The 13,894-nt window shown below is 38.5% G+C and overlaps 1 protein-coding gene across 1 annotated transcript in view; it reads left to right on the top strand.

Moving 5' to 3' along the window:
* ADGRV1 (adhesion G protein-coupled receptor V1) overlaps nt 1-13,894 on the top strand; it is a 516,573-nt gene that overhangs the window by 454,133 nt on the left and 48,546 nt on the right. The window contains exon 88 of the mRNA XM_045847901.1: nt 4,362-4,483. Coding sequence (XP_045703857.1) covers nt 4,362-4,483 — 122 coding nt within the window. The remainder of the gene's footprint in view (nt 1-4,361; nt 4,484-13,894) is intronic.

Raw genomic sequence — 13,894 nt, 5'->3', positions numbered from 1 at the left:
AAATTAGGCTTACCTCCTTCATATATCGGTTGGGGGTCAGGGTAGATCCATGTAAGAAGATGGTAGGTTTAGGCCCCCGTTTTAGTTATGTTTACTGTATCTAGCTTATGTCTGAGGTAGTCTACCATATCCTATTTAAATTTCCTTCTAGAGCAGAGGCCTACAAATTGTAGGTCACAACATAATGGTGAGTCTCCTTACCAGGTTTTTTAAGTGGGATGGGATGGGATGGGATGGTGTAGGATAGGATAGGATAGGATAGGATAGGATAGGATAGAATAGGGAAAAGGGAAAGGAAAGGAAAGGAAAAAGTGAAAGGGAGGAGAATAGAAGACACCGAGAGATCCACTTAAAATAGGTATGTAAGGAAGTTTTCAGTGATGATATGGATGTGATAGAGTTTGGAGTCTGTACACGGAAAGCAGCCCTCCTCTGAGTGCGATCTTCTGATCGCATCAGATAAACAAAAGGTTTCTATAAGCAAATGAGTTTGGGAAATTGAGGTACAAAAAAAAGTTAAGCATGTTTCTTTATTACCTGGTATTTTGGCACTTCCATTATGAAAGAGGGGACCCTCTGTAGCCAAGCACTGTTTTCCTAACTTGAGCAAAGTCATGATGGTGATAAGGATGAGGACAGAGCAAGGCAAGGTGTGGTAAGCGTGTGCTTTATTCTAGGCTCTGTGCTGAATGCTTTATGCATGTGGCCCTCCCCCACTCCCACCCCATTTGGTGCAGCATATGATGGGTAATCAGCTGTGGGATAAGTCTGTGTGGATGGTGGCACCAGGACTCAGAAAGAAGAGAAAGACTGAGAGGAAGCATACTAAATTGAGCTTTGGATTAACTTAGTTTGAGATGCTTTGGAGAGCATCAGGCCTAGAGATGAGGGCCTCAAGAAAGATGGAAATGAATATTTGGAAATTGTTGGCCCTAAAGTGTTCATTAAAAGAAGGTGACTCTTTATGCCTACACCTGAAAGTAATATAATATTGAATGTCAACTATAATTGAAAAATTAAAAAGTAAATTTTTAATTGTTTTGAAGGAAGATGATGACTCTAGAGATTATGAATTTAGTAAAGACGGCTAAATTAAATGAAGAACTTGGCACATAATGGAGAGTTGAGGTGTACAAAGTCTGGCCTGCTACAACAAACATTCGCAACTGTATCTCCAGACAGGAGCCCCAGGACTTAGAGTGGGTTCCGTTATCCAAATGTTTTTTTCTTTTTAATTTTTTTTATCCTCACCTGAGGACATGCTTGTTGATTTCAGAGAGAGGGGGAAGGGTGGGAGAGAGAGAGGGAGAGAAACATTGATATGAGAGAGAAACATCAATTAGTTGCTTCTCACTCTTGCTGACTGGGGACCAAACCTGCATCCTAGGCATATTGTCCCAACCAGGAATGGAACCCATGACTCTTCAATTTATGGGAAGATGCTCCAACCAACTGAGCCACACCAACCAGGGCCCCAATGAGTTCTTAAGAGCTCTCTTGGGAATGTGTGTGAAGTAATGAAGCAAAAAGAAAATTCTAAAATTGGAACCAAATATAAGACTAGTGATCCAAATTTAGGAATGAGGTAAATGGGTTCACAAGTTATGTATGGAGTGTTTCTTTTAACAGTTTGCAGATCTAATCCTTAAGTGTGTTATTCCACACAGAGTATGCTATGCTGATTTGGCAGTTCTGTGAAATATGTGCCCTGTTGTCTTTTTTTTTTTTTAAGATTTTATTTATTTACTTAGAGAGAGTGGGAAAGAGAGGAAAAAGAGAAAGAAACATCACTGTGCAAGAGATACATCCATCAGTTGGTTGCCTCTCATATGCCCCCACCTGGGGACCTGTTCCACAACCCAGGCCTGTGCCCTGGCTAGGAATCAAACCATCGAACTTTCATTTCTCAGGCTGGCACTCAATCCACTGAGCCACACCCACCAGGGCCATGCTCTGTTGTCTTTTCTATTAATTCAGCTTTATTTGCTGTGAATACCGGTGGGTAGAACTATGCATTGTAGAGTTAGTGTTAAGAAAGCTTGAGAGCACAGTATTTTCTCTCAAAGAAATGGATCAGATCAATTAAGTATCTTAATTTAGAGCCATATTTTAAAAATAAGACCTTTCGATACCATTTTAATTACTTTTTTTCTCATTTAAAATAATGCATGCCTGTTGTTGTAAATAGACCCATAAATATCTTAAACCCACACTATTTCACAGGTGTGTTCCTTGCTTTCTGTTGATGAGTTTGTTTTAGTAGCACATCCAAATTGTTTGAATCAGAAGGTCAGTGAGGTAAAATGAAAACAAGTACTTCAGAAGATTGTAAACACAGAATAAATGTCAGCCTCATGTAAATGAGGTGTGATTTCCATAATAAAGCCTTTATTGTTGTCACTGGCGCAGAGCAATAACTGCTAAGGCTGCAATTACAAAGAAAAGAGATAATACAGCACCATACTTTCTTTAAAACTGGCAATTAAATTCATTGAAATTATATTTTCTACTAAAAAATAAAGAGATTTTTTGTCTTCTCAGTGGCATTTCCAAACTCCCCTGAGCAGACTCTCTCAATGATAGTAGTTCTAAATGACACATCCACTTTCTGGGTTTTTTTTCTTTCCACAAGTAATTTCTTTCACTAAAGCCTTTTCAAACTACTTTGTTTTTCACACGCAGTGACTTCTTGCTGAATTACTTTGAGGACTTGATTTGTTTTCCCCGGAAGGAACACCTGATCTTAACACACGTCTGCCTTCTTTGGCATGGTCTTCTGTTTCTTAATTATGGTAAAATACACATAACATAACATTGACCATTTTAACTGTTTCAAATGCACAATCCAGTGCGTTATGTACATTCACAGTGTTGTGCAATCATCACTTCTATCCATTTTCAGAACTTTTTCATCCTCCCAAGCATAAACTCTCTACCCATTAAACAGTAACTCCCTCACCCTAGCACAGCCCCTGCTGACCTCTGTTATACTTGGTGTCGCTATAAATTTGCCTACTCTAGGCACCTCATCTAAGTGGAATCATACAATATTTGTCCTTTTGTGCCACTGGCTGGTCATCTTCAAGAGTGTCAAGAGTCACGAAAGCCAAGGACACACAGGGGAACTTACTGGGATTAAAGGAGGCTGCAGAAACTCGACAGCTGGGTCCTGCTGCTACAAAGAAAACTGCTGGAATAACTGGCAGACATTGAATGGGACCTGAGGGTGGTAGTAACGCATCAGTCTTCATTTCCTGATCTGATGGCTGTATCGTGTTTGTGTGGGAGAATATCTTTGTAGAAAATGCACATTAAGGTATGCAGAGGGTGATGATGGGGGATCAGGTTGGCAATTTTCAAACGGTTCAGAAAACAAATTCTGTTGTCATCATGTACTAGCAATTCATCTGTAAGTTTGAAATTGTTTCAAAATAAAATAAAATCTAAAATTTGCTAGAGTTGTATTTTGTTGTTCTAACTGCTCCAGCACATGTATGTGGACTTTAGGTGTTAATTGGTGGTGGCTGGTAGATATGTATATGGATCTGCAGCTCTGTCCTGAGAGTTGTCAGTGGTGTGCTCCAGACTGATGTCTTTTAACAACTTGAAAATGCATTTATTTGCAGCTGCTAAGATCTGATTCACTTTCAAATCTTTATATTGCTTGTCATTTAAATATTGAAATCCTTTCTTTAAGGTTGTTATTCTAAAACCCAAATATCAAAACCAAATGGGAGGGGTGATGAAATCCATTGGCCTTGAAGAAACCTGTTCTGAAAAGTATTGAAACAAATTGCCCAGGAAAATGTTGGATAGAATAAGCTCAGTGTTGACAGTAGTAAATCCTGTGACTTTATCTTTGCTCTTGACACTAGCCATAGGGTTTGGTATCTTCTTAGAAGAAAAGAGATGAGTATATATTTTTGCATCAAACACAAGTTTTTATATCATTTCTGTTTCAAAATGTAGAGTTGGACTAGACTAATTTTGAGAGCACATTGATACCTGCCTGCCATTTTCTAGTGGAGCTATCTTTTAAAATTTACCTGGGATTTAAAAGTGATTTTATTTTCGCAGTTGTTCATGTAACTTCCAGAACAATCCAGTAGGTGGTAGTCTTGGAGAGGAACAGTTCTCCCTCTTCCCTGTCCCGGGTCGACCAGCAAAACAGGAAGAATGTAGAATCAGCAATGTGCCTTCTCTTCTCTGGCATTAGAATGAGATTTCCAGAGTTGTTCTTTCAAAATGGGTAATTAGGCATAGAGAGTATCCCAAGAAAGGAGTCAAAAATAATTTTGTATATATGTGTGACAATGCCATATTCTCAAGCTGAAAATTTCTTTTTTTTTTATGATTTCTAGAAATTCCCCTGGTTTTGTATCTCTTTGCCCTGATTTCTGTGACATGGCTTTGGGGAGGCCTGCACTTGGCTTACAGACACTTCTGGATGTCGGTCCTCTTTGTCATTTTCAACAGTCTGCAGGTAAGCTTTCCAGTTGAGTACTCACGGCACACACGTATGCTGATGGACACACGGCATGGAGTTTCAGTGTAAAGGGATCAAGTGTCCACACAGAGGTGAATTTGTGCACATAATCACCTCGTGCAGAGTTGTAGGATAAAACAAATGATGGGGCTTAAATCTTGAAAACCTGGAACAGGGCTGGGCTTCTAACTTGCTGGTTATACAGATAAGGAGGACATATTTACCCTCCTTTATTTTGAGAACATCTAGCTAACTACCAAAACATGTTTTTGTTCAGCAGAATTGATGTTTATGAACTTTGCAGTGGCAGCTGTGGAGGACCTTATAATGGGACAATGAAAACAGTGTCTAGAAATTGGATCAGTTGAGGAATGAAATAGGTAGCAATGTTCAGGAAATGCTTAGTGAAATGAGAGTGTCTTGGTTGACTAAAAATAATTGATATCCTCTAAGTCTGGAAATGCCCAGCTTAAATTAGTTTTGTGAGCATGCTTAGATAGCATAACTAGAAATTAAAGAACTATAGTAAAAATTAAAGCTGACATTTTTTGTGCTTTTGTCAAATGGGAAAAAGTTACAGCCTGAAATTAACAAATGAGTACACTTTCCCAAGTGAAAACTTCTGTTCTAGACTAAAATGATTTCTTGAATTCACCAGAGATATCTCTAAACTGTCTTTATTTTGACCACTGTCTTACAAGGAACTTGTGTAGAAAAACATTAGGATTATGTCGTAGAACTAAAAGATGACTCAAAGCATATTTCAGTTTGCAAAAGAGACAAATTCTTTAGTGATGGCCTATTTTATAGCAAGGTGCCTGATCAAAACATAATATTGATTTAGGAAGGGAAAAAAAATACAAAGTGACTTTAAATTTTGGAATGAAGTTGGCATGCAGACTCCCCTCTATAGACACAGCTATAATTAAGCCTCCGCTGTTAGCACAGTGAGCTAGTGGTGCCAAGGCAGGATGAGGGTGCTCCTCTAGGATCTGGTGGTTCAAAGGCATAAACACTTAGTGACGAACATAAACTATGGCAGGTGCCATGTAAACAGAGCGTTATGAGAGCTGAGTGAAGGGCAGGTTTACTCCTGCCTGTACTAGCATTCCTGCTGATACCCAAGAGTGAGCCACTCCAGGCAGTGGCCCTAACTAGTCCCTGGGAAGCCCTAAGGCCGAGTGCAACTAATAGGAAGGTCTGCACGAACAACCTAAAGTTGTATTTTATTTGTTAGCCACACAGTAGTACACTGACCAGGTTTTAGGTTTTTTAAATATTTGCTGCAAACTTTAAATATTGTGAAAGTCTGAATTCCTGCCACAATACTTGCTTGGCAGAAATTTTCATGTCCCGAGTAGATGCTGCACCTTTTAGATGGGACGCAAGACCTTATCACATCTGATAGACTTAATTCCTTCGTTTTGCCTGCCCACAAGTTTGTGACAGTTTTAATGTTATTAAATAAGTGATGAATGTATGGTTAGAGATGGGTACTTCAGGCAGAGAAAACAATGTTAGCCTAGGCTACAAAAAGAGGAAGTGATACATTTGGCCTAAATTAAGCAAAGGGGTGAGGGGAACAAGAAAGGCTTGGCAGTGGGAAAGCCGTGGTGGGAGAAGAAACAGGTGGATCAGCTTCTCTGCCGCGATACTAGATCAGGACAGGACGTTAAACTTCAGCTTTGGGAAGCCGTCAAAGTTGGGGGTTTTGTTTGTTTTGTTCGGATTTGCTTTTTAAATTTTATTAGTTTTTAAATTGTTAAAATAATTGAATGAGAATGGCATGCTCATACCTACTTTTTAGGATAATCTAAGCAGAAAGGAAATACAAGTGATGGTGGGTGGGAAGATGGTCAGGAATGGACTGCTGAGAGGCAGCGGTGGGATTTGGTGGGGGTGGAAACCTGAAGTTTGTCATTGAACCCATCAACAGTAATTAAGTAAATTTAAACCTGAAAGTTAAAACGGTAGCCAGTCTAACCTGTCAAACCATATACATAGGAAAAAGTCAATTGAGCTCTTATGGAGGTTAAGTAATAAAGGAGGACTCGTGAGCATTAAACTATATATTGTAGGGAGATACAAAAGAAATCATTATAGTCTCTTTCTTTTAGGAACTTAATACAAACTAAGTAGAGGTAAAAACTAAAGCTATTTCAAACTCATGTTTAATGAGCTTAATTCCATCTGTGTGGCTCCACGGCAATTGTGACAGTTTGTGTCACTCTTGCCTGAGTGCTCCCACACTGGTTCATTCCTGGTACCAGTGCTCAGTCAGTCCTGAACACCTACACATATGATTTCTCCAGGGTTTAGTGGGTTCATTTAATGTAGAGACTGCCTTCTGTCTTCAGCTCGGACATTTCTATGGAATATGGCTGTATAGTAGTAAGATCTTCAAAGTAGGCTCCATGAAGACTTAATGCGTGTATGTGTTTTACTGGCCTTTGTATTTCTTTTACTGCCTCTATCAACACCTGGGACCACAGAAATGTGTTATGTACATATACGTGGCTACTCTATTTTGCTCAGAGGAGATTACTGCCTCATTTTTTAAATCACATCATTATTGTGCCATAGGTGCTCTGAGACTGATGGATGAAAGGTATATTTGTATAACATTCTGATTTTTAATAGTTATTATTTGATGCACTTTTGAAAAGGGCATCTTGGTTACTTGAAATATTTTCAGGAATTTCTTGATCACTTTCTGAAGATTCAAGGTTGAGCCATCAAACTTCTAATACATCTGAGCATTTAAGAAATCATGTCACATACTTTTTAAAGCATGATGGATACAAGTGCAAAAGCAAGATTAAAAAACCATTCTAAATATGTCTACTGCTATTTTTATTACTTAATAATCTTCTTGAGCATATTGGCCACCAATGGTGTAAGACTTACCTCCTAGTAGCTTACCTGCTCCAGCAGGAAAAGAACTTATTCCCCAGTAGAAAATTCTATGAAGCACTTAAATTATCTTCCCCTTGAATCACAGGCTACCCAGAAACCAATCACATGGTGAAAGGTACTCTAGCCAAGCCTCAATGGTGAACAGAATCCAGTGGTAGAAGGAGTTGAGTTTATCTCATAAAACCCACATGGAACGGAATTCCCACCAGAGGAAAAGATTCTTTTACCAAAAAGGCAGCCAGGTTGGCGGGGAATGGCAGCAGTGCCAGCCAGGCCAAAGTAACAGATGTCCACCGCACATATTGTCTCCACTTTCTAGTTTATTGATGTAAGTCTGGACAAGGACAGCTGTTGTTGAACCCTAGGAAATGTCATCAGTGTGATATTAGTTTGTTGTGAATATCCTTGGGATCCATTGTTTAACCAAATGTCTCCATATGACCCACAAAAAATTGATAAGGCACTCTACTATATTTAATATTTTTCTTAATTTCCTGAACCATTAATCCAATAACCTTAATTTTTAAAAAAAGGGATTGAGTTTTTCATTTCTACATAGATTTATGCTAATATTTATAAATCAAAACTGTTTAAAACCTGCATAATCTAAGGTACATCCAAATTTGTGAAACAGTTAATGGGAGTGATCGCCAGGCCTGACACTCAGCTGGTAGGCACTGGTAGAACACTATCTGTTGTTAAAATATTGAAATAGCTATTGTTTAAACCCTGCATGTGCCCCAGCCTTCTAGCCACTTAAGCTAGAAGCATCCCCAGACTTCCAGCAGCTAAAAGGCTAATGCTGGGCCAGTCAGGGAAGCTTTAGAACCCTCCTGCAGGCATTCTGATTGGTCAGTGCCTGTGCCACACTCACTAAACATTTTGCATAGCACTCCTAGCTTAATTATCTTATAAAGTATCTTTGCACTTTAAACCCAAACCAGTCAGATTCAGACATATACAATGTTTATTTCAGATTTTCTTCTAGGGCTCTCTCCCATTTACTCTTATCAAAATTTTACTGACTGACAATGGTGACTTACACGTAGGGAATCCCACGTAAGATAACTAGTGTAGTCGGCAGTTTCAGGCATGAGCTTCTTGGAAATGATGAAAAATAAGTTTTTTGGAGACAGCTTCATACACATACAAGAACCTTTCCAAAAGCTGAAATGCATTCTTCTTGGAATGCAAAAACTGGCAAGATACCCAAACTTAACATAGCATTGGGATATGGCACTTCTCAGTATGTGTGTTGGGAGATCCCATTCTGCAAAGGCCTGTTTGACTCTCTCTCTGTAAATGACTTATATATGTTCATTTCTACAAGCATCTGGTCTCGAGATGTGTCCTGGCAGTTTTTGAATCATTCACTAATCTGGAGAAGGGAGTTACAACATGGAATCTGTAGCTAAAAATATATACCCTGTATTCAAATTTAAGACCAATTGGCTAAAATCATTTTTATTCCTAACTTCATGTATTAAATGGCTGGGAAATAAGTGACCCCAAAATAGGGGCAGTTTCTTCTGCTTTTCAGTTGTTCTTTGGTGGCCACTGGAGTGCCTTGAACATAGAAAGCATTTTTCTTATACAGAAAAACAGTGTTTTGTTCTCGTTTTCCCCCTTCTTTTTTTCTTTTCCACTGTCCTTCCTTTATTCCCTCTCTCTCTTTCTTTTTTCTTCCCTCCTTGCTTTCCTATGTTGTATCTCTTGCTCTCCTATGTTGAATTTGAGCTTTAAAACTAAAGCTATCTTTTACAAAGAGATTGTCCTAAATGAAAGTAGTCTTTGAGGTAGCATAAGAAATGGACCTTGTTCCTTTGCTCATGAAAACATACGGAGTTCATTGCAAATGGGTTAGAGAAGAAAATTAATAATTTTCCTTCAATTTTTGTCTGTGAGAATTTCCATTTAGCACCCAGAGGGGTTCAGTGCAGGTGTCTGCTTAGATACAGTACATACTCAGTCTTGGCTCCTTCCTTTTGAGGATGAACAGCTCTTGGGAAATACATATTGTTAAATAATCAGTTACAGAGAACTAATTGTTTCAAGGCACTCCCTTTGCAAGTGCTTTTCAACAGCCAACAGTAATAAGAAGTGTCACTTTGTTTCCATTGGAGACTCGCACATGAACTATTCAGGAGGAATGGAAAAGCAATCTTCCAGAACACCCTGGAACAAACATGTAGAAGCCAGGGAAAGTTGGGACTCTGTCATTGATTTGTCCTAGAGCCATGTCAACTTCTGTGAAAGAAAAAATCACTACACTTGTTTTGTAGAGTGAGATTCAGAGACTAAGGAATGTCTTGTCTGTTCTTCAAAACATCCGAGATTATTTCTACCACTTTACAATAAATATAAAGAAGCTTAGTCAAGGAGATGTGTTTAAATTACCTTGATGAGGTCATGTCACTCTTGCCACTCTGTCCGGTGCCAGGTAGCATCTGGATTGGTGAAATATATTTATGTGTTTGTGCAATGAACTTCTTACTCCATTTGACAATGAATGGCAGCGTCTGACTTGGACTCCTCATTAGCCTGTCCATCAGCCAGGCAAGATGCTTCAGACAGACTGCAGGGTTTTTACTTTTGTTTGTACTAGGTTCTCTGATCTGCCAGTGAGTGTCTTCCACAAGTGTGCTTTTGGTAATGAAGGAATTGTATAGACAACCTTTGACACCTGGTTTCATCCTTGCAAAACAGGTGCCTACATTTCTCCAACCCTAATCCTGTTTTAGTGTTTTATCCTGTGGTTTTTCCATTTCAGAGTTTGTTTGTTTGTTTTCTGTGCCTTCTGTGGCAACATACTGATATTTGCATTTTAAAACCATGTAGTATGTCTTCTTAGACTCTTTGGGCCTTTACCTGTAAAAAGACCTACCACACTCTGATTTTTGAAATAGTAAGTCCACAAAAATTAGAATAAGTAAGACACATACCTCCTCTTTTTAAAACAGTTTCAGGAGAACAAAGGAAAAAATACTGGGGACCAGCTTTTACCAGTGCATTTAGATTCTTTGCCATAGTGTTAATTTATCATTTTTTCCGTGGTCTCAAATTTTATTGTTATCTCTTATATTACTCAAGTATAATGGCGGGGAGAATGCTTTCTTGTAAATACTTTTATATGCATGTTGTATGGTAAGACTCTTTAATGTGGAGCTAGCTGTCAGGGGCAATAGAATGAGCGTGGTACTGAGTGTCATGCAGTCTCCTTTCTACCAAGAGACTTGACACCTCCGAGCTTTAGTTACCTTCTTTCCAGAGATCCTGATTATTGCCCTAAGCTTTGTCTAAAGGATCTTGTAAAAATATATAGTATATATATTTTCTATTATATAAATATATATTTTTATATTACATAAATTTATAATTATATTATGTAAAATATAATTTGTAAACTAAATAATGGTTTACAAATACAAGTTATTAAAAATGATTAAATGGACAAAAAAAGAAAACAAATGAGAGGCCAAAGAGAGGAGATTATAAGCTTCGTCTTTAAATCCTCCTAAGCCACTGGCCCTCCTCAAATGATCTCATCCACTCACAGGTTATTTCCTTCACTACAGTTGCTGTAGCCCCCTGTGTCCATCATCACAGTGCTTAGTTTTCCATATAGATCCATTGTGGTCACGCATCTGCTTTTAAATGTGTAGCAGATGCCTTCAGGTTCAAGCAAGTAACTTATGTGGGTGAAATAAGCTTATTGTGAGACTGTAGGCATTGGTGGGGACTGTGGAAGAACTGGTGAGTAGATTCCTCCTAAATGCATGCAAACGGAGAAAGCAAAGCTGGTGTGGGCCCAACAAAACTTTTTGCAGGGTAAACTCCTGTAGCTGATGGTCAGTGTACAACTCCTGGATAAAAATACATTGAAACTTCCTATAGAGAAGATTTCATTTTCTTTTTGAAAATTAAATGGAATATGGGTCCATCACTGTGGTCCAGCAGAAAGTAGATTTCGGGTTTTATGATGGTTATTCTATTTATGGTTTCCTCCCTCCCATGGACAAACTGAAAGATTGTTCAGGGGGGTCCAGTGAAAGCCTATTTCATTATCTGGAACTCCTCCTCCTTGGTGGTCTCTGGACTCCATTTCTCAGCCCCCAGCACTAGGAGACTGCTGAATCCCTTGCTTAGCAGTTTAGCCCCTGCAGCTGCTTTCTGCTTAGTTTATTAGCCTTTCATCCCATAGACAGACAGCTTCAAAAGTGGCAAATGTTTTTACAGTTCCCTTTTCCTTTGGAATCTTGGCCCCTGAAGTCCTGGTCACCTTAGTACATTTGACCCTGTGGACCCCAGAAGAAAGATTCCCTTGATGGGAACTTCAAGAAAGAATTTATCTGCTGATATGGACTTCCCATGGTCAACCAAAGGCCCAAATTTTAAGACTAAGAGTCTAGCTTCTCTATTGCTGTCAGGGATTCCCCACCTAATCTGTATACCTGGAAGAACCTCTAACTGAACTCTCGGCTTCTGACATGGTGCCCTGCTTATTTTCACCTCCCACATCACTGCAGGGAATCTCTGGTTTCATCTTTCTGCTAAAGGACTGAGAACTGCCCCATCCAGTCAGAGCTACATGTTGTGGCCTCATTTGTACCTATACTGGCCAACCAGAACTACATGGTTTAGACTGCACAATTTGCAAACCTCAGTAGCACAAAATTGGGAATTTGGGTGGAAACTGTCTCTATAAAAAAATGGCCTCCCCTTTGCCTTGGCAGAGCACAATTTAGGTTGCTACTTGAATTGTCTCCCAGGCTGCAACTCCTTTTGCTCAGATAAATGCTATTTTTTTTCCTTATTACAGTCAAAGTAGTTTTGGTTTACAAACCCTATTTTTTGTCTCCCCAACCTTGTCAGATGCTGCAAGTTCCACACTACAACTTTTTGAGCAGCTATTAGGTATCTCATTTTGTGTTGCAAACTTCCCTACAGGAAAAATCCAGCAATGAATATAAGGTCTCAAAGGTTTTTGTTCTCTGTGGGATCTTGGGCCTTCGGGGACTACCTGTTTTGATGCCTTTTATCTGCTATTTTGTTACTGTTTTTGTCATTGTTTTGTTATTGTGTATGTGGATCTGAAAGTATTTTCTCCAGCTTGTAGAATTGTACAAGTAAGGGTTACCAGTAATCCAACATAAACTCCATCAGAGCCAGAAGCAAAGGTCTCAATAGATTTATTTCAATAAATGTCTAATAAATTTTTAACATAAGCTGAATGCATGATATATGTGAAGATATTTAGAGCCATTGCAATTCATTAACTACCTAGTGGGTATCTTTGAAGACATATGCACTGTGCTGGTGTGCCTGGGAACACCAATGGCAAAGCCTGTGTGTGCAGCTTCTTGAGGTCAGCTGATGAGTCGCACTTTATGTCTCGTATGTCATACACACACACACACACACACACACACATACATATATATATATATATATATATATATATATATATTGCACACTCAGTAAAATCTTACAAGTTATATCCATCCATTAAAGACTGAGATTCAGAAATGATACTGTGGCTGTAGAGTAACCTTATACCTGTTCCATAAAACTGAAATAAACCAATAGGAAAAACAGACAACCAACACAGAACAGCTAAAGATGCGTGTTCCAAAAGCTTACTGCTCTAGGAAGCAGGTCTGCCTGCTCAGAATGTGGATTTTAAAAAGGCCAACTAAAATCTTACTGAAAAAAATTTAATGCCATGAAATCAAATATAAGCTGAACTTTAAACAAATATCTTTTTATATATAGATGGATCCAGGAAATTCTGTCTTCATCCTTCAGAATAAATCAATTTCACGTCCCTATTTTCCTCTTCAAATATTTAAAATAATATTCCCCTTTAGCCTGAGAAATAGCATAAAATAGTAAGTTAAAAATACTTTGGAATACAAATACTGTCTTACTAAGTTTTTGCTGTGTTTTCTTAAACAAATTATTTAATTTTTCTGAAATGAAGATACTACTGTTTACTTTATAAGCATCTGTAGAAATACCAAAAATGTTTAAAATTTTCTGGCCCATAATAGGTACATAGTAACATTAACTGCCTCCTGTCCCTAATGGGACTCCATAATTACACACACATTTAATTTAAGATTATTTTCACACAAACAGAACTCTGAGTTCCAGATCTTCATAGCATAGCACTGACCTCCATTAGCAGTGAGTTTCTAATTGCTGATTGTTCAGTCTGTCCAGAACCCTGATGATGCCACAGGCCTCCTTCACTGAGCTGCCATCTCAATCATCTCATTTGGCTACAAGACCCCAGCGTATAAATACACACTATGTAAGTGCTTTGTAGACATTACCTATTAGTTCTGTTTTATCCTTTGGTCCTTAATGAGCACTTTGGAACATTTTGGGGCAACACTTCAGATTCTCTGTCAGTCTTGGAAACTCTCATTAGGAAGTGGTGATATGTAGATTATATACATTTTACCTTATTGTTTGAGCTAGTGTCATAGT

The sequence above is a fragment of the Phyllostomus hastatus genome, unplaced genomic scaffold (genome assembly GCF_019186645.2).
Source record: "Phyllostomus hastatus isolate PE091 unplaced genomic scaffold, TTU_PhHast_1.1 phas_contig_58, whole genome shotgun sequence".
Lineage (NCBI taxonomy): Eukaryota > Metazoa > Chordata > Mammalia > Chiroptera > Phyllostomidae > Phyllostomus > Phyllostomus hastatus.
Note: the sequence above shows the minus strand (reverse complement) of the source record. Positions and strands in the feature narration are given on the sequence as shown.